Source organism: Zonotrichia albicollis, chromosome 1 (genome assembly GCF_047830755.1).
Source record: "Zonotrichia albicollis isolate bZonAlb1 chromosome 1, bZonAlb1.hap1, whole genome shotgun sequence".
NCBI classification, from domain to species: domain Eukaryota; kingdom Metazoa; phylum Chordata; class Aves; order Passeriformes; family Passerellidae; genus Zonotrichia; species Zonotrichia albicollis.
This window is the reverse complement of record NC_133819.1, coordinates 45518503-45540689: the sequence shown is the minus strand read 5'-3', so window position 1 is coordinate 45540689 and position 22187 is coordinate 45518503. Positions and strand designations below refer to the sequence as shown.

The 22187-nt window shown below is 35.5% G+C and overlaps 1 protein-coding gene across 4 annotated transcripts in view; it reads right to left on the bottom strand.

Moving 5' to 3' along the window:
- Positions 1-22187, bottom strand: part of ULK4 (unc-51 like kinase 4) — a 224273-nt gene that overhangs the window by 53618 nt on the left and 148468 nt on the right. For 3 of the 4 annotated variants that reach the window (XM_005485838.4, XM_026792680.2, XM_074540021.1), the window contains exons 33-35: positions 12960-13126; positions 9639-9737; positions 1468-1653 (exon numbers count right to left, since the gene is read on the bottom strand). In XM_005485838.4, coding sequence (XP_005485895.2) covers positions 1468-1653; positions 9639-9737; positions 12960-13126 — 452 coding nt within the window. Of the gene's footprint in view, positions 1-1467; positions 1654-9638; positions 9738-12959; positions 13127-22187 lie in introns of those variants that run through there. The other variant, XR_003380026.2, reaches the window with a different exon arrangement.

Here is a 22187-nt window from a genome sequence, read left to right as displayed (position 1 = left end):
AATTAATGAAAATCTGTGCCTGATGTTATAAATAACAAGTACCAGGTATACAAAGGAGAGAACTGGAACCTAAAGTACAGGAACTTGCAAGGTTCAAAAGGTGACTGCAGAGCTTTGTTCTCTCAAAATAGTCAATAGAAGTTTCCGTGTTAAGTATCCTGAACACTAGGTTAATTTTTGAACCCCAGGCTTCAAAATGAAGAGAAATAAACAAGTCTGTAGCTATTTTAAAATGAAATAATCTAGATATGTATACTGCAGCCTCACATCTCTTCCCTTCTCTCTCACTTCATTGGCTTTTTACTCATATTGCTTTTGGAGAAAAGTAAAAGCCAGTTCTACACATCACAATAATTATTCAGAAAGAGTAGCAGAGGTACAAGCTAAAATCAATAGAAAGTATCTTTAGAATTTTTCATATCAACTTTAATTTTATATATTCATGCTTCTTTCAGGGCAAGATAGGGCTGGGAAAACAGGGAAGAAGGGTATGGTGTTTACTTTCCTGTGATGTAAGTGCAGCAGGCAGGCGAAAGAGGACAAGGTCTCTGAAATCTCTACAAGAGAGTTGCTCCCTTTTAATTCCTGCTGTCATGGATTACAGGCTTACTCTAGCAGCCAGCACTGCACTTGCAAAATTGAAGGAACTCCTGCCTCTTGAAATTGAGGGAACTACTGCCCTCTCTAGGGGCAGTTATCCTATTTTAACTGAAAGCCTCTGCTTTTGGAGAGTAAAGGATGAAGTACTCAAACAATGCAAGGTTGTCGACAATGCAGGCAAAGCTTCTTATTAAGACACTTCGAGATAAAAGCCTTTTGTATTATCTGAGAGAACTCTACAGATACCTAAGCTTCCTAAGCTACCTGAAAGATATCAGCTGCTGTCATTCCACTGTGTTGGAGCAGGACAGAAGTGAACGTTCTACTTGCCAACATTATCACCAGCAGCCCCTGCAGGATTGCCACTGCTTGGCTCTCTACATTACAGCCACTCCAGCACAAGTGGTCCCTATAGCTCCGTGAGAATGAAGACTCAACAGCCCATGCACAAACCTATTCCAAGCATAAAACAGCCTTTTATTCACTGTGAAATAAACCACTCTGTGTCGGAACAGATATTTAATGCTACAAGGTTAGTTCTTTCAGAAGGCATTCAGAAAATGGTTTCAATGCCTTATAGAGATGAATTACTAAACAAGTGGAAAAATAGCAAGTGTTACTCAAACTGCTGAACGGCTAACTGAAATAGGAGAATTCCTGCATCATTTTCATAAGAGGTTTAAAGTGTAGAAAGCCATCTTCTCCAGAAAAGTGGAATTTAAAGACATGATATTCAACTTAGCATATTTTGGTTTTAAAATGATTTTAAAATATTTTTCCCTTGAGAAGGAAAAAACTAGTCCAAAAATGTATCAAATTATATAAAAGAAACACGCAGACTTTGGAAAAGGTTAGATGTCAACTCACCAGTCTCTTAACAATTTTCAACAAAAGCTTAAGTTCTCGTGGATCTTCTTTGGACTTCAGGACTTCAGCAAAGCTGTACATGTTTTCTGGAGACATACTCTCCTCATTGCTCCCTCCATACAGCTGAACCAGCAATAATAAGCTCTGTGAGGCACTCAAAAATATTTCAGTATCTTCACTGGGAAGCTAAAAATGAATGAAAAATAAATAAACAAAAATCAAATTCCAATTTCAGAAAAGTTGCATTTCACCGGGGATTTGGAAGAGTATTAACATTTGCATTGTGACAGGAAAGAATAATTTCTAGCTGATTGACTCAGAATTGCACTAAAATAAGCTTAACGAAGTGATGAAAACATAATTAAAATATATGTACTCTTAAGCAGCAGTATAACAATATCGGCACTCTGATTCTGTCAAGTGGTCTCTCTAGAGAAACATCATGATGGCATCAGAAATGTTGCTCCCAACTATGGTATTTTATTCTACTTTAAACAGAAGCAGTAATAGGAAAAAGTACCATTACAGCCATGATGTCTAATCTTCTACACCATGCACACCATAAAATTTCATTTAATTATTACTAAAGCAAGCCTCTTGAGGTATAGCACAGGCTATCTAGGTATTTAATGGATTTTAAGTATTCACATTAGGAGGTACATTTTGAAGATTTTAAATATTTTCCTGAATTCTAACTTTTCTACACTCATTTGAAGATCAGACACTGCAGCAGGCCCTAGCAATAGGATGGAAAATAATTTCCTGGGAAGCAAAATTACAAAAATGATTTAGGGACATGACTAGAGATCATTAAATGAGCTTCTCATAATATGACACCATTATCAAAATGATTTATATATTTCCTGAAAGTACAATCTGGAAATAACAAGTAAAGATATTATATTAGGCCTGTATTTGGCACTGACAATGACATTTTGGAATGACAAGAGGAATGCGGGGCCTAGCGTCAGCACAGAGAGTTCACAAACACTAGTGAAAAAAATCATAGAGGTTTCTTGGGAACAGGCAAGAGGATGACACATTGGAAAGCATAATAGCCAAGGACTGAAGGAATTTAGTGTCTATAGAATATCAGCGGGAGGGTTAAAGTGGACTTGATCATATCCTCTCAATCATATGTGGGAAAATGCAGGCTGAGGATAGGTTAATTCCTTTAACTGAAAAAGGACTGATAAGAGATGATAGCTCAAAACTTTAGACAAAGCAATTCAGATTAGAAGAACGATAATACTTGGATTTCCTTTTTTCTCTTTCTCTCTTTAATAAGAACAATTAACTGCTGAAATAACTTCCTTAGAGCCGAGACAGATTCTTCATCAAAGACAATTCAAATATCACAAGAATATTTTTTTTCTAAAAAAATAACAAAACTGTTTACTCTAATGAGAAATTAATTTAGGAAAGTCCTGTCTATATATATCCCTTGATGAAATCATTGTGATAGTTTTTTCTCACTTTTTAATCTATGACCTGAACAAAATGTCAGTGATAGACTTAACCAATTAGGCATAGAAGTATAAAAACACCTCATCATGCTCATTCATTTTTTCATTCCAAAAGTATTATTTACACCAAATAAGCCAGATAAAAATACAGTAAACACTATCCTTACAGACAATAAAAGGGAAAAAAACCCCAGTTTGTCCAAACACTTATGTAATATGCCAAATCATTTCAATAATGATTGCTTATTTAATCTGCAGTATGAAATTCCTAAATTTTTTCATGTTGAGGAAAACCCACAGTTACTTTAAAGCCATCTGAACATATCAGACACACATCTCTCAAATATTCAAGCAGCAATTCCCAAGGGATCTGCATGCAAATACAATCCTGTTTTCTACTAGCTTCACAGAGCTGCTGTTTAAAAAAGACTGAACTGAGATGAAATCTCTGAATATATAGCCCCAAGACATATCACATTCTATTTGACCTAATACTATGCAAGTGACAAGACCACAACAGCTATTTCTTCCTCAGTTTTGCTATATGCTTTTTCTTCATTCCAATCTAAATGCCACTTATTTATTTCCTTCTCTAATAACATCAGCGCAATTAGCAAACACAAAAAGCAGGAAAAGCTACAAATAGTAACAAGCTTTAGAAGTCCATTTATATCTTTAATCCTTAACTAATTGAATAAAAAAATCTGCTGATTTCGCTTAGGGCTTTAAGACAACTTTCATTTCCTTCATTTAAATAAAATGCTATTAGAGAAAGGAAAGACAACTACTTTTTTTTTTTTAATGTGTCTCTCACGCCTTCTAAAAGCAGCATTCCAAGTTAATTTGTTTCTTGACCAGGGTAGGCAGGGTAGGCAGGTAGCTACATCAACAACCTCCTGAAGAAAATAACAGAACGAGGATTATATTCAATTTTCAAATGCTCGTTGGCTAAAAAAAGGTAAAAAATGAAAAATAAGTGAAAATTTTGGTCATTGATACATTTTTGCCTGGGTACTGCAGTGGAGGCTAATTCCCTGGGCTCCGCAGGCACAAAAATCCCATGTTTATTCAGTATCACAACAGCTATATTTGGAAGTGAGACTGATCTCCAGGCTTTTTTCCCAAGATATTCACTAAATATCAGAGAAGTGGAAAGCTGTCAGTCTCCATAGAGGACTGCTCTTACAACATATGTGTGTGAAGAAATCCATAAAGCCCCACAAACCTCAGTGGTCCTTCCCAACACCATGACTATCAAGGAGGCAAACAAGCAAGTCCAGCTGGCTAGCATTATTCCCAAGGGAGGCTTATTGCAGCAGGAACACCCAGCTAGTGAGGCAGTGGAACACTATGCCCGAGGAGGAAAAGCTGTGCTTGGACCAATGGCCTTGGCTGGGCCTTGATTCTCTCGTCCTGGCGTGCCCAAACTTTCATCCTTGCTGTTGTTCTTTGTCCCCCAACCAGAGAAAGGAAAACCCTTTCAACCCAATGAAAGGAAACTTTCCATCCAATCTGGCATCATATAGTCTTGCTCTTCAGAGGCCTTCAGTGACCATGTTCCAAGCATCACTCTACAGTTTCCAATACCTGCCAGTTATGACATCACATTACTCAATCATTACCAATGCCAATGAAGCCTTTCACTCCCTGTTGTACTTCAGGCTCTTCTGCTCCTCTGCTTTCCCAGAGTCCCTTTGAGCTTTGGTGTTAACTAGACTTTGGGGAGCAAGTTGCTGTTACCCTGGGAAAAATCAGGGCAAAACAATAGTAGGACTAGTCTTGTATGAAGAGAAAAACAAGCTTGGAATAGGACAGGCCTTATTTACTCTGAAGGGAATGAGAATCATTGGCCTACAGTCATCAATAATTAAGGTGGAAGAGGAACTCTCAGCAATGTCCCTATTTAAGTATGTCCACATCAGCATTTTTCTCTGTATCTCTCACCATTTTGCCATTTCACTTCTGACAAGTAGTGATTTAGATGTCAAGAGTTGTAAGCTGGTAACCTGAAATTTAGCACTGGCTGCCAGTCAGTGTTAGTACTGGTTCTAAAGAGTAGGGGATCTGAAGAACATTCTAAAACAAAAGCAATGGCTGAAAACATAATCAATATCTGTAAAGACAGAAAATCAAGAATGAAAAAGATTTCAAGTAAATACCTCATGTTTAATAAGATTATATTTAATAAGGAAAAACATAATCATGTTGTTCAACAATAAAAATAGACGGATAGTTCAATTCCTAATTAGATGGAACAGCATTCTGATTATTTTTCTAATCAGAACAATCCAATTTGGTATGAAGTACATTTGCTTGAAATGCATTTATAGTTTTTGTTCTTTCAGGAGAGTAGAAACCCATGAAGAAACCAATTCTAACACTTTAAAAGATAATTCTGCCCCTTAATATTTCATAATTACATGAAGTTTCCTTTTCCTTTCTCAGCCTTAGAGGGGATTATGGAATTAGCCTTTCAGCAAGGTAGAAAAGTCACCAGTACTTCTTTTGCTGCTATTAATATTCTTGGCTAGTACATAGCTTGAAGAGAATCTAGCACCTTAAAATAAATTACTGAAGAGCTAAGGTCATAAATTCTGCCATTCTCTAACTGAAAACTGTAGATCTATTTTTCACTTACTTTAAAATAATACCTCATGACAAGACTTCTGTGTGATGAAAGCAGTGTATTACTCTTTGCTTAATTTCTATAGCCATGTTATAACTTCCTGTAAACAAGCTTATAACACAAAATTCTGTTTTCCTTTTTAGATGGAACCTGCTCTGTGTATTTTAGAGTTAATGTGGTAAAGAGCAGGAAGTTTCTTGTTGTTGCACATCTATATTTCTGCAATCTGTTCTCAAAAATTCCATCATTTTAAACTGAGTTGCAGTGTGTTCATGAATTGCAAAGCACTGCAAGAAACGTGTGATTATTTGAGCTGAAGTGGCAGTTTTCACACCATTGGAATTGTTACAGCATCTAATTTTAGAGCTACAATGAAACTGCCTGCCTGGATTACCCGGAGGGGACACTATTTCTGTGCATTAATGAGGTTATACACATAGAGAGTTTATTACAATAAGAGATAGATATTCATTAGATCACTAATGTGATTACAGAACATGCTGTAAAGGAAACACCACGGGGATCTATAGGGAAGATGATTTTGCAAACGTTTTACAAAATGTGAGAGCAAAACATCATTATTAATCTGCTAGCTTTACTGTGCTATTCTTATTAGTAAATATGCACCATTTTAAATGAAAAAAATTATATTTTTTACTTAGCAGTATTCTCCTAAGTGAAAAAAAAAAAAAATATATATATTCACTTCATTTTAATCTGGACTAATTGTTGAGAAACTAAATCCCTGTTCTGAAATTCTGTGCATGTAATAACATTTTCTTCTTTTCCCTGGTGTGTTTGTTGGGAGATTTTTGGTTTTTAGGATAGCTCTGTATAAGAGAATACTTCAAATATAACATATAAACATATGACTCTCCACTCTGACCATAGAACAGTCTATATGCCTAGAGAAAGACATATGAAATAAAGTTCTCCAGTAATCGTTCTTCTGCAGTTATTTTCATTACCCATTAGCAAATAACTTCATGCACTCTGAAAATGAAGTCTGTGCATAGCCTTAACACCAGTGCAATACAGATACAAAAAAATGCCTAAAAAAGACCATCTTAATCATCCACGTGCACTGAGGTTTCATATTTATCCTCTACACATTTGGACATGACTAACTGGATGTTCAATGGTAACACATGGAGCATGGAAAATCAAGTACAAATTTTCCTGGTAATATTATAATGAGGAAGACTCCTGCCAGAAGTCAAAAAGAGTTCTCTGCCAGAGTCTAGTAGGCTCCAGAAATAACTGGAAGATCTACACCTAGGAATTGAATCTAGGACCTACAGAAAACAAAATTCCTTTTTATAGGCACCGGCATGGTTTCTGAAACTTTGTGAAAATCCTCACTGAAGTGATTTCAAAAGTAATTTTTTCAGTATAATGGGCACATCAAAAATTAGAAGGTGTTGTGTATGCTCTACAGTTGCTGCAGGTTTCAGAATAATATTCAAATTAAATTCATGTTAAGCAAAGAAACATTACCCAACAAAGCTAAGTGTAATTAACTTTTAAACACAAAACTGCCAAGGAGAAGACTAAATGCTCAATTTTTTTCGTCTTATTGATCAATTATGGTCACAATGATTTTGGGATTTAATACTGAATTCTGCATTTTTGCAGTGTTTCCTGACATAGTTTGTAATTATTTATTCTTTTGCATTGTTAAATCACTGAAGTTTCATTTAAATGCAATCTAGGCTTCTGGAACTTGCTTTGTTATGCCTTTAGTGACAGACTAAATAACAACCACACAAGGGAAAAATTGATTCAAAGTTTTTGACATTATGAAGTTTAACTCACATTGATTTTTTGAGGGATTATTGAGAGAGAAAAACATATAGAACTTGAGCAAAATAAAAAGACAAGTAAATGAGAGACAGAATAATAATCTACTTGAGGGATACACACTTCAATGAGGGAAAACAATTATTTAATGTGTCTAGCAAACTAGGAACTAGGAAACAATGTGACTAGGAAACTATGTAAGTGAGTACAAGATACTATAAATATGCTAAGAAAGGCAGAAATAGCAAAGCCGAGAAAATAATTTTAACTCAATATTTTAAAGTAATTGTTAGTTCTAAATGTAAGTCCTCCATTATCTCTAGAAAATCAAGTTCACAAAGAACTGAATGCCTCAAAACACCAATAAGGGGTTATATACCCACACAGCTCAATGAATACAGAGAACAACCACTGACAGCTTCACAGAATTTCAGTTTAGGTAGGCCTGAGGCATTTGAGGAGCAGGGAGCACACACATCTTGAGACTTACTCTAGACTTCACAAATAATCTATTTCTATTAAAAGAGATTAGAGCATAAACCATTTCAAACAAGTGATTCCTAGATGCTAAGATGATTATTCCATTGCTCAAACTCTTCCAAGCTTAACAGGAAATGTTTAATAGAGCAGTGGGAAAAAATATTTGAAAAATCAAATTTAACAAATCTAGCTGAAATAACTTTCACAGATCCAAACAAGAGAAAAATCTCTCACTCACAGAATCTTTATAAAACTGAAACCAAAACAAAACGACAATATGTATGTATGTATGTGTCTGTTTATCTAAAGAAGCAGAAGTCGTGGTCATTACCTTTTACCTGTATGTTAAAATCAGAAGATTTAAAATAAGCATTTGAAAAAAAACAGAATCTGCAGAAGTACAGAACAAAGCAAAACCTACTGGTAATTTACAGTCATGCTTCTGAAATACAAAGACAAGTCACAATCTAATCAGTACATGCTAACTATACAATTATCCTATCCTTTAATTAAAAACTTATACAAAACTTCCAGGTGGTATAGGCTGAGTTAAAGCTTGGCCTCTAATTTTCTGTTCTTTAAAAAGTTAATATAATTTAAACTTATTACTAGTTTCATTTTAAATTAATGTTTGCATTTCTTCATCTCATACTATTTATCATACTTGGCAGTTTTTAAAAAATCAATAAAAAATAAATTAAAAGAATTTATAAAGATGAAATATTAAATAGTTGAAATTCAGTCACTTTGTTTCAGGTCATTCAGAGAACATTTCCAAAAAGCCTTTGTCAATAGCTGGTTTAAATAAATCCATCAAAGGAGGACTTAGCACCAAGTATAATGCCAAAAATTAATAAAAAAGGAATCACACTCTTCCCTTAAATAGATGACAGACAGTGCTAAAGATAATAGGAGGACTGTAGTACTGACATCACAAAAAACCTGAAATCCTCTATTTAATTGAAAAACAAAAAAGGATCTGGAAGAGAACACAGTGAATCTGAAACACCTCTAAGTGAAATATCCCAGAAAGGATACCGTGATACACTGAAATTCTCACATAACATTTTAATGGCTTTATGTTGACTTACAGGCTGATGCAGCCTCTAAAAGCACTGTCCAGCTCAAGAAGCATTCTACTACAAACCATTACACACAGACTAAATATAGATCTCAGTATGACAGAGGTTGAGCTTATGGGATGCATTAGGGCATAATGCGGCCCTCTGTGGAGATTTCAATGCAGTGCTGTACATCTAGTAAACCCTGCAAAGGACTGCCTTTAAACAGACACACTTCAAAGATGTTTACAGTTCACAGGGACCACTCCCACTCATAAATCTTTCAGGATAATGTTGAAATAAAACCCTTGAGAAAACTCAGAAGGCTCAAACCCTAGAAAATAATACTAAAATGCATCACTCTCTACAAACCAATTTTGCATTTACTAACTTCTCTAAAGGAAGTAGTACTATTAGATTCAAATTTTGAATGCCATCCTTTCCCTGTGCAGTGGTGACTAGTCCATTTTGAAGGACAAATGTTGGCTATATAAATATGTATCCAAACTGAGAACCTGCAGTCCACCCCTCACCCCACTTCTATGCTCTGGACAAACAGACTGACATCACTGGTAACCTGCAAGTCACTGTTACTGGTAACTTACAAAGGGATAGAGTACTAGGTGGGAGTTTGTAAACAATTAAAAACTAGTAAAGAGAGCTCTAATATGTTCAATTCAATTGCATAATTCCAACTTCAGCAACATTCCATAAGGTTACAAACAAGCAAACTCTCACCAGTTGAATAAGCAGGCTAATCAGGTCCGTCAGGGGTTTATTGATAAGCAGAAGGTCTTCAGCAGCCTGTGTGTCTCCTCCTGCCCCAGATTTCTGTGCCTTAACAAGAGAGAAAAGAAATCAAAAGCAACTCTGTTGATAGTTCTGTTATGAAGAACAAATTAGGTCCATTAAGTGGTCCAAGTGTGAATGGAAGTTTGAAGTAAACTTATGCATCATTTCTAGTTAAGCATTCCTGGGCTGCCAATGAGCAGCGATGCTCCCTCTGTGACAATAAGCACAAAGCAAAGGGACCCATGCTGTCGTGCCATTCTGTACAGGCTGAATATACTGACCCGCACGACATTGCTTCAGCAAAATGCAATAAAGTGTGCGTGCAAAGATACCTCAAACCAAGATAATCAAGGTGACTGAAAATTCAGCATTCTCAGCAATAGTGTCCAATTTTCCCTGCCTGCCTTACTCTGTATCCTGAAATATTCACAATACATTATAATTTAAATTATTTCTGAAATAGGAATAATAAAGTTTTCAAGTAATAAGATCAGGTACTACTTGTAATCATGACCACTGTCATCCCCATATCATCAAGACACACTACTATTACAGGCAGTGCAATTTATGACCTGAAAGGTTGTCTTGCAGGATTTTTTCATTTAATGTCATTACCTTGCACTAGCTTTGAACCATGACCCTATACAGTCAGTCTGCTAAAGAAAAAAATAAACATTTTGTCTAAAGAACACATTTAAGAATAATTTGTATTGTGTTTCATTTATAGCTCAATCCTAAAAATCACTGTCCAAGTGTAATACTTGGAGGTTTTCATTTGGTTAAGTGGACAGAGGAACAGGTTCCCTGAGACAGATGCCACTACTGCTCAAACTCCACTGTTGATACTTATGAGTTGAAAGAATAATGCCTTTCTTCTGGAAAGGATTTCTGAATAAAAGAGAATTGAAAAGTTGCTTCTCCAGGCAATAAGTCACATTGGTATGAACATCTCTGGGACTCACCACAATGACCTGGAATGCTGAAGTTCAAGAAGGACAAAAAGTGCAGAGAAGACAAAAATTTGAATGTTTATATTAATGAAGAAAGGGAAGTAAGCCACTTTCATTCAGCAAAATTTAAAACAGCTTTTTCTCATTAGTACATGGATGAGAAGATAGACACCTTCCATCAGGAATCTTTGACTACCTTCTTTAACTTTTATATATTAGTGTCTTCGGAAAGAGAATGAACAACAACACTAAAGAAATTACATATTTATATGAAGGATACACACTACAGCATTGTTAAACCTACTTTAAATTGTAGAATGATATAATCACAGAATGTTAAAGGGTTCAAAAGGACCTTAATGATCATCTACTCACATCCACACCCATCCCCAGGAGGGAACACATCTCACCAGACCAGGTTGCTCCTGGTCTTATCTAACATAGCTTTGAACACTGCCAGAGCTGGGGCATCCACAGCTGCCTCTCTGGGCAACCTGTGCCAGAGTCACCAAATAGAGTTCATACATCAAATTGAAATTTCAAATTCTTCTCAGCTAATGTGGATCACCTCTGGGACATATGACAAAATCTCTCCAAAACAGACATGCAAATTAATACGAAAGTACTTGGACCATAAAGAGTGAACTCTTCTGAACCTGGATACAGTTATCAGCACCATCCAGCATGAAGTACTTCAGTGCAATGGAAAAGCTGTGATATGTATTGCCTACGCAGCTGGATAAGGTTATCACTTTACACATAAAATAGTAAAATAAAAGGATTCAAGTGAAGGTCCTGCCATCTGTAAAAGAAAACTTAAGCCTCAGAAATGGATAATACAAGAAGATTTGATTCTGTTTTACAAGTTCTGATTTAAATGGTATCTTACTCAAAATATCTCTACAAAAACAGTCCAAGAATAATATTTGTGATGCATTTAGTGACACGTGAATAGTGGAAAACTGTGTAGTCAATGGCCACCATTCAATACAGTATGTGTACTGATGTTGAACTCTCAGGGATCTTGTGATGAGTACTGTCAAGACACTAAACACCACTGTAAAATTAATATATGGACACATAGACCTGTGCTTCAAAACTCTATTTTCCGGCTGTTCCTTGTTACTCATTAGACTTTAAGAGCAAAGCAGACTACCGTGATGAGAGATAAACAAAACTGGAGCTAGAGTTTCAGTGCATCAATCAACTGTTGTATTCAAGTAAAGCCAGCACAGAATTTGGCTTTGAACAAACAGATTTAATTTTAAATCTAAATAAAACCCATCAATTCAATATTACCAATTCACGTGCAAGATCCTCTCCCCTCATGTGTCCTCCAGAACAATTTGCCTCACCACTGCTGTATGGAGCATAAGTACAGAATTCAGCTCTTTATGATTACACAGAGCAATGCCAAAAATATGACAACAAGAAATTAGCCTACAAAATTTGATCTATGAAGTGATTCTTAGATGAAAATATCATTAGAGAACCTGCTAATAGAAGACTTAAAAAACACAAGATATTGCACCATCACACATCTAAACCAAACACCTCGCAGTGAAATGTGGTTGATAACACAGCTGCTTGTGTAAATCAACGTAGAAAAAAGAAAAAAGCTCAATTTTCAGCAGCAACTTTTTGCATTAAGATTACTTAATAAACCACCCCCATAAAAACCCAATTCCCCAATCACAAAACCCTGCAAACCAAAAAACGCAGAACCAAAACAAAACAAAAACCAACCAACCAACCTATAGAAGAGGGACTCTGGGGATTAAAGAAGCCATATCCTGCAAGGTATTACAACCCATCTGCAATCTTTTGAATCTCTGTCCTTTAGAAATATTTCACCTGACAAATATCTGTTCTTCAGTGAATAATATCAAGAACATTAAAAACCTAACATGAAGAGTACATGTTGTTTGCAGTGTAAATACAGAAATCACTTCCACTTGACTAACTTCAAAATTTGGCAGATGATCCAAAAAGAAAAGCACAATTTGCTAGATTTATATCATGTCTAAAAAATTATGAATGATTTTCCTTCATATGTTACTATGAGGGTTATGTGAAATTTCTTTGAATTGGATTTTGTGCTCCATTTTTAAAGAGGAGGATGTCATTGTTGGAGTAGGAAGCACCACCAATGCCATGACTTGCAGTGGTTCAAACAGTAACTTGGAAGACAAATTGAGTTTTCATTACACTAGAAGTTCCATAAAATCAGAATAGTGGGAATCTTGTTATTAAAGATAATAGGAAGTTATCAAAAAATTGTTTAAGACAGTCAAGTTCCCATGAGTAAATCCCATACCTGCAAAGTCTGGCGCACAATGTTTGCTGTATATGTCAGCATGTATTGCAAAATGTCAAGTAAGGACCCAAGCAGTACATTTGCTGTCTTGGTGTTCCTTTTATCATCTGCCTCTAAGTACAGGGCCACAGCTTCTGTTAGGAGATTACAGATGTGACGAGTCAGTCCTAGGTAGAAAGTCAGGAAAAAAAAAAAAAAAAGAGAAAAAATAAATAGGCTATCAAGACAAGAACAACGTGAAAGGTGACCTAGATAAAATAGATTATGACAAAAGCAAATTTTACATACTTTATGAATATTTATTACATTTCCTCTTTTTCTCCATTACTATAATAACCTCCTCTTCTATTTTGTTTGGACCCGCCCATGAAGAGAATAAAATAGATACAATCAGATTTGCTCACTGCATGGATTCATTAAATTAAACCCTACTTTGAATCCTAAAATTTTCTGTAGCATAGTCACAAGTCTCTTTCACAAAACCCCTAGTTGGAGAATTTAACAATTTCTACAGGCTGTTACAAAGTGACATTTCAAGATGGAACCCTATACTCCTTAACTGAGCCTAAAGTTTCTCCACTGGTCTGTAAATTAGAACTCACCCATATGGTTTAATTAGAGAATTAAACAGTGCTGTGCTTAACAAAGAATATATTCAGAAGAGCATTATAAATTAAATACTGCATACAACATTCAAATGTTATTAGGATTTGTTTTACTGATGGTAGTAAAAACTTTCCTGAAAATATCTCCTTGTTTTGAAGGAGTTTTTTTAAGCTCATTTGGAATTCAATAGCATCAGCCCCTGTAGCTTGCCTTTGCCACAAATCAATTGACATAGCAGAAAAATATAATCCAAGTCAAGACAATATCGATTCAATTCAGAATCTTTCTTACTTTCAAATACAAAGTGATTGAGTTCATTAGATGTGATCTTAGTCTATTTCTTTCAGATTTTCATAAGGGATGAAACATACTTTGTTTCTTAACAAAACCATAATATCTTTGCAAACTATCTTTTAAACTGGAAATTAACTTGGCTGCACATATGTAGTAACATTGCAGTATATCAGTATATTAGCTTCTAGTCTCCATGGCGTCAAAAAAAGACTTAAATATTTCACTGATTTCAATGAAGTAAATAGTGTTCTTATACAAGTTCTCTTTTAAAAAGTCATTGTATACATTTCTACAAACATCAACACATTATTTACATGAGGCACTGTAGAAGACATTATGTGCTTACACCATTCCATTTTTGAAAACAGGTTAATTTCTGGGGATTTGAACTATTTTATCTTTGAAAGATACTCTATCAATTAACTAAACTTCCTACAAAATATTTTCTACTCCTAATCCTCACTGTTAATACTTTCCTAAGGAAATTAAATACATTTCATTTAGAATACAGTTATGGTTCTAGGTCATTAAGACTCTTACTCTGCTTTTATCTCACATCTGTAGTTTTATGATTTACTAGCATTACTCTTTCACAACAGTTTATTGGACTTTCACAACAGTTTATTCAGGACAAGCTTTGAATTTCCTGAAATTTTGTCTAAATAAACCAAGCTCTCAAAATGAAATAATTCTAATCTCACACATTTAATTTCCTTCTCCTTTTTTAGAGTGAAATGTCTGCTGCAGTTCTGAACACCTCATACAAAAATCAAATAGCATGCATCTGGCAATGACACATATAAGTGATGTCACCAATACCCACAAAGAAGAAAAAAGACATGTCTACCCAACACAAAACTTGTGGTTAGTCTCTGACTATTTTCAATAGACTAAATCAGAATAAACCTAAGGAAACAGTCCAGTAAAACTTGGTCCCTATCAAAGTGAAGTCTGAAAAATTGCCTGCAGGGATATGACCAAGCACACATTGTTTCTCTCTGTCTATAGCCACAAAACCCATAGCCACATCAAAATGAATGAGTCATCCCATTCTTTCCAGATGGCTTACAAATAACCCGTAGGACAGTGACTTGGAGATGATGGCTGAGAAGGCCACTTTCATAAGCAGGCATTGCATGGATAGATCATCACTAAGAATTTTTCAGGCAGTAGTCACTTGAAACACTAACAGGGTTGACTAGGGAGTGAACAATGGGATTGACTAGTACTGAACTGAACACCAGGATCTATGACTGTGATCTGCAATCCTTTCACTTTCAGCTTTGAACAGAACCACTTGCTTATTCCCTTGGCTGTACCAGCCTGAGTGTCAGAACTGACTCATTTCTGTTGTTTGGTGAACAAGGCGATGAAGCAGACACTCAACTTTCCCCCCATCTGTGACAGTGTTCACAGGGGTTCTTGGATGAGGGAAGAGACGAAGATCTGACTCCATGTTTCAGAAGGTTTGATCGATTATTTTATAATATATACTACATTAAAACTATACTAAAAGAATAGAAGAAAGGATTTAATCAGAAGGCTAGCTAAAAATAGAATAGCAAAGAATGATAACAAAAGCTTCTGTCCTGGACAGAGAGTCCAAGACGCTGACTGTGATTGGCCATTAACTAGAAACAACTCTATGAGACCAATCACAGGTCCACCTGTTGCGCTCCACAGCAGCAGATAATCAATGTTTACATTTTGTTCCTGAGGCCTCTCAGCTTCTCAGGAGGAAAAATCCTAAGGAAAGGATTTTTCATAAAAGTTGTCTGCGACACCCATCCATTGAGACATGAGTAATATAATCACCTAGATTTTATTTTCTTTATTTTCTTACATCCTAAAGGTTTGTGTATTAGCATTCCTGCCTCCAAACACCTGAGATATTCACATGTACCCAGTTAACTAAAACATCAGAACTAATGAATTTCATTTAGGTAGATACATGCCCACACAGAGCTACATCTACAAAGATATGCAAGCCAAATTTAAAAATTTTGTGGGGAAAAAATTTCTTGGATTAAAATATTTTTGGAAAATTTAGCACACCCAAACTTTATTATAAAGATGTCTGGAACCAAACACTGGTGATGTGTGATTCATACAGAAACCTCACAAACACTTGGTTCCACAGCTAAAAGCAACAGACTGACCTCTTGGCCAAGTAAATAAGTTCCAGGCATACTCTTTAAATACTTCATCATGTCAGAAAATGAAAATTGGAGGCCACAGTTGTAGACATATAAATATACTCTTTGCTTATACCACAAAACAAAATACACAGACTTTATGCTCAGAAGAGAAATTTGGGAAGCCAGTGTAATTTACAGTGACCATGACAAAACTCCATAGAAGTCTAATGGCCTTGACCACTGGCACTGTAACCAGTTTGCTCAAAATGCAGCTATAAAGATCAAGACTGACATGTGTCAGCATTTAAAACATTGCATTTTTTTTCAAACTGTTTTGCAATTCAATTTTATAAAAAGGAAATTGAATTCATAATTCAGTAAATCATAATACAAAAATCGCATACATATCTCAAAGTTTCAGAAGACATCTTGAAGGTTTTCTCCCAAATTTTACAACAGATTAAAGAATGACAATTTCCTAAATAAAGCCTCAACCAGTATACATCTTTAAAAACTTCAGACACTGTATTTCAGAGTCATATATAACAGACCTAGGTTTCTTATGCATAAATTCTCAACTCTTGATTGGAAAGTGAATTAGGCTCTGATTGAAAAGGCCCACACTTCATGCACTCCTGAACTTTGGATGTGATGAATCTGAATAAAAAATCTGTATCATAGTGGAGACTTAAATCAAATCCAGTTGAGGAAGGTTGTTCTACCTGGACAAGCAACCTGCAATCAAGTATTCTACTGCTTCCAAGTATGTTGGCAATAGCTCACCCTCTCAAGAGAAAGCAGTCAATGACAGTTTACATGGGTGAAAATAGTGCACTATAACTTATTTCAGCTAAGTATTTCCTAGTTAGAGAATTAATTAAAACCTTATAATTTAACCTATTACAAAGGTTTTTTTTGTTACTCTATTAATTTGCATATTTCTGCAAACAAGTTATATCACACTGTACTGTTTGTAGCTTTAGTTATAATCTGAATTTAATACAAGACTTCATAGGGCATTAGACATGTCATCTGTAAAAAGAGGACAAAGAAAAGAGGAAGCTTGAAACTATCAAGCTTCACTACAGTTCTCTGCTATTCAATTTTTCTGAAAAATAAGGCAAAACTTGCATTTTGTATTAGAATTATTGTGTTTAAAAATTACCATAATTGGAATTATACAAAGAACCTTTTCTAACTGTGGTCCAAAATTTATAATACATATTAAAAGGATTGTATCCAAAATTTCTAGTCATAGATTTACAGCACTTGACAAACCTAGTGTTTACAGCAGAGTATTGCTCCTGCCCAGAGACCCCTGCAATGAATTGAACATGTAGCTAATAGTGCTTTATGAATGTGGACTGTGATGACTATGCTTGTGTTTTATACACCTTTCAAAAGATAAAAGGAGTCTTTTGGCCCATGATACAGCTAATCACACTGAATGCACCATGATACCTTTGGAATGAAAGCTGAAAGGAGATTTTTTATTTTCACCTATTAGTAAGATGGATAAAGGAAAAGAAATCTTCACTTCCAAATCATATGAAACATCAAAGCACAGCCTAGGAAGTAATCTTCTAGGCAATCCTTTCATGCCTACCAGCAATTAGAGCACTCAACAAACCTGTCTGCTTCCAGCTGAAGAAAACGTTAGAGCAGGTGCACTGCCTCTGAACAATGCCACCGTGCAGCCAAGCAGCCAGCAGCAAAACCCTCAGTCCAGCAAAAAGCTTTCTCTTTGTTCCTCTGCACATTGCTCTCTGGAGAGCCTCTTTTTCCATTAGTACCACACCTACACAACTGACTCCCCAGGGATATTACCACATGCACATGCATTAGACCTTTCTTCCTTATTTTATTTACAGAGTGGACCAACAATATGGACAGATTAAATAGAAACCATATTTTACAGTATTTTAAATCGCAATGTGAAACACAAAAATATTGCTAAGTAGAAACACAGGACTGATTCTTTCACACAGGATTGAGTGAATGTACCTGAGCAATTAAGATACTTCATGATGACAAAGATTCTTCATAAAACCTTATTTACCTACATAAATCTGGGACTTAGTTTGCATTCTTTGCATCACAGCCTTATTACCTAAGTTTTCCTGTTTTGAAGAACTGAAAATAGGTGACATAAAACAAATGGTATTTTTAGGGTAATGGCATTTTTAAAAGAAGGTTCATTGCTTTTAATGTTATTATTTGTCACTGCTTATGTTTTAGGAACTATTTGTGTTACCACTATAATAATGTTGAGGTAAGAATAAGCTAGAATAGAAAATTAGATCACCAATGTTTTCAAGATTTGGTGAGTAATGAATGTTACATCAAGTGGAAAAACAATTATTTGGCTCTTGAGCAGATCAATTGCATGACTCCTGCCCTGAAAATTATTTTATATTCTGATCTTAAAAATAAATAGTACCTAAATAAGAAAATTTTACAAATGGTCTATTTGCAAAATAGACTCTTTTTGGCTAGTCTATTCCTAGCCCTGATAGAATCACTGGACATTTTATGACTGAAGAAAGAGTCACTATGTTTAAGGGACAAAATTTGAATTTATCATATTGAAGTGGTCAAGGCTCTCCAGAGCTTCCCTTTGTGGGAAGAGTGGCTCAGCTTTTTCTACACACATGGAATGTAGGGCACTCACCAATGGTGCCCGAGCAGGCAGTCCTTCCCTCACACTCAGGACAATAGATGTGGAAAGGATTATGACAACCAGGGAAGAAAAGCCAGTTATCACCTTCACTACAGCTAGGTCAAAAGCAGACTGGGAAGTTCTATGTTATCTTGAGTATGACTGCCTGAAAGGAATAAAGACCTGACATTCTCAGAAGCAATATGGTTCTGCTTCAAGTCAAAGCACAATATAACCCCAACTTTTCCTGGACTGGCAGTGTTTAGCTGCTATTGTTAGAAGGCAGTTCAGAGGTGGAAACTTTCTCTTGTGAAAAAAGACTGCACAATTTGAGACTCCCCAGGGAGTCAAACTCTTCTGATCCTAAGAGAACCCCACCAACACAGAAATCTGGTTTTTTCTATCATTGAATCTACAAATCAAACACAGAGTTAATTAAGACCAGCAGGTGTATAGATTAGCCAACTAAAAGACAGAAAACCAGGGGGATTCTCTCATAAGTACCCAAGCGTAAAACAGGATAGTGAAAATGCAACGTGAACAATTTAGAAATAACAAAATCACATACTGTTGAATATGCATTACCGGGCAATATAAAAATAATGGAATATAAGAAATTAGTTAAACTAGGCTGGACTGTGGTTGCTGTCTGTGAAAAGACAGGGTTAGAATGACATACACAGAGGAAGAGTATTTCTGAAAGTATAATCACTGATACCTCGAGAGTTCCTGATTTGTTGCTGCTTTTGAAAATGAAAAAAATAAAAAGAAGAAAAAGGGAAAAAGAAAAAAAGAAAAAAAGGAGTTTCCCATCTGTGACAAAATTTCAATTGAATTCAGGTTTTTGTGTCAGATTGACTCAACCATTATATAATTCATTCAGAAAAGGTATCCAAGATGTTTGAAATTCAGCTCACAGCACATATGGGTACATAGCCCCAAAGTTCTGAAGGTGGGGGGCTTTGTTCTAGTCAAGACTTACCAGATAGTCCTCATTCCTGGGAGTACAATTCATTGAACATGAACTTGTTCAACAGGGATGGAATGAAAGATAAGGAAGTAACTTCCCGTGGAAAATAATATAAGAACATTCAAATGTTTTCTAGTTACAACAGAACACATATAAATATTTTCTACAATTTTTATGAGTAAATACTACATAACTATAGACTGTAATAATATTCAGGGAATCTATTTACAGAGTTGATAAGACATTAAGAGTGTCCTATGTAAACAGCCAATTTTGATTTGTTTGGATGCCATGCTGCTGGCCCCCAGGTTTGCCTGAAGTAAATTCACACACCCAAATGACCCTTTTAGTTGGGAAACCTGGGGAGGAATAGAGGCGGAGGTAAAACAGTGGCTTCCCAGGGCATACATTTAAAATACTTCTCTCACCAATTGTGCATATATTAAACACCTAACTTGCATTCTTTTCATGTGGATTTAAGTATTTTTGTTGCTACAGTTTAATTTGTCAATTGTGCAGTATTTGCAAGCACAACTTTGCATCATAAAATACTAAAAATTAAATAAACCAAGACCAGTAAAATGAAATCAGGTTGTTTGGATTGACTATCATTGCTGTTATTAAGCAAACTTTATAGCAACTTTTCAGTTAGATATCTCCCCACATGTCAGAGATACATTAGAGCTTGTGGTTCATTTTATAAATCACAGCAATTCTACAGCATGATGTACTTCAAGTCAAAACCCAATACACCCTATTTCATTCCTACAAGGTGTCAACTAAAATAAGGTCTCTTGGTTTTGTCAGACAGAAGGTAGATGATGCTTAGAAGATTTTCCAAACAACAAGTTTTAATTATCTGCATGAGGAACAAGACTATCTAACAGGACACTTTACTCTTTGAAAGACAACAGCCTTTAAAACTTCCTTTAAAGCCAGTCTGAGATATTTGCAGTTGCTGCTTCATACCTACATGGAAGAATTTCTGCTTGCACATTGTGAGTTTATATATAGTGTCTATTTTTTAGGAAAAAAAAGACTGAATGAGATCCTAAAATTAATGGCAAAGCTAGGCAAAGTTCTTCACTAAATTGTGTTATTTGTGTAAAATAAGGAATGCTGTGCATTCAGCAAGATTTGAAGTCAGTTAAGATTCAGTAAAGATTTTTGAGTTACTGCTCTGAAAGATCATGTCTGCAACAATTACCATGTGATAAAATACAAAGGAATTTATATCCTGGGCTTAATTTAGAACTAGAAACTCTTCTAAAGATATTTCTATTTTAATAATAGACTTCCTGTAATACAAGCTTAAACCCTGTTTATCTCTTTCAAATATCTTAACACACTTCTGCTTTGACATCAACTTTCTCTTCCACCAAAATCCTTGAGACCAAAGTCAAACTTAGAGAGCTGTCTTTTTAACAAAACCCATACAGACTAGATGTGAACAGCTTGAGAATACAGATAGAACCTTAAACTGTTGTCACAAACTGACAGCACTCAACAGCTTTAATTGCTCTAGCTTGGCCTTCATGAAGCCCTTGGCTGGGAGTGATAAGGACCAATGAACCTTGGCCTCAGAAAATTCTCTGAAGTTTTCAGTTCTAAGTTGCTGAAATAACCCATGGTTGAATACCATTCCCACATATACTCAGCAAAGGATAAGGGTAAAAGCTCTACACATTTCTCTATTGAAAAGTCACACTCTGTAAGAAAAGATATTAAACATTTATTTATATTCATATTGGGATATTTACATCAGTCTGCCATAAGATGAAAACATGGAGTAGAAGTACTTGGACTTTTAAGTGAGTCTTTTACTGTTCTTACAACTGCACCAAAGAATAAGAGCAAAGACTAGACTATCCCCCAAATGGAATTTGCTGCTGGTTATTACAACAGAATTGGATCTATGCCACAGTTTCCTGTAACATCCTGTGTTATTCATCAATTACATTTTCAACAGAAATGAAAACAGACAACTAGTAATTGCAACTGTCCAAGGTGGCCTTCACGTATTTGCACTTAAATGATCAAAGGGCTTAAACAGAGGTCAGGATGTTACATGATAGCACACCTGCTTTAGCCCTTATGACCAGATTATATTTTGTAGCCCCAAATTACATTTGCCTTAAGCCTATTCTTTTACATCAACTGTTCTCCAAATAAGTGTTGAGATAACTTGGACAAGCAGACCTCTTTATTTGCCACCATATGACCATACCAATAATGACACACCTGATTAAATCTCTAAAATCCAGCCACAGACTATTCACTCGAGATTATGCTATCCTTCTGGTTAACTGGCTCAGACATATGTCTTGTATTGTTTGCATAGTATGCTTTTTCTACTCTGACCTACACATGATTTTCAACCTTACCACTAGGATCTTTGAGCTGGAACCCATCACACTGTGATCATGCTGTCACTGGCTATATGCTAGCTATAGTGCCCTACCTAATATTTGATATTAGGGTAACCCAAGTCAATAGATCCTTCATCTTCTGTCAGCACAGCTACCTGATCCCAACTATCTTGACTTCAAAAGTTTACATTG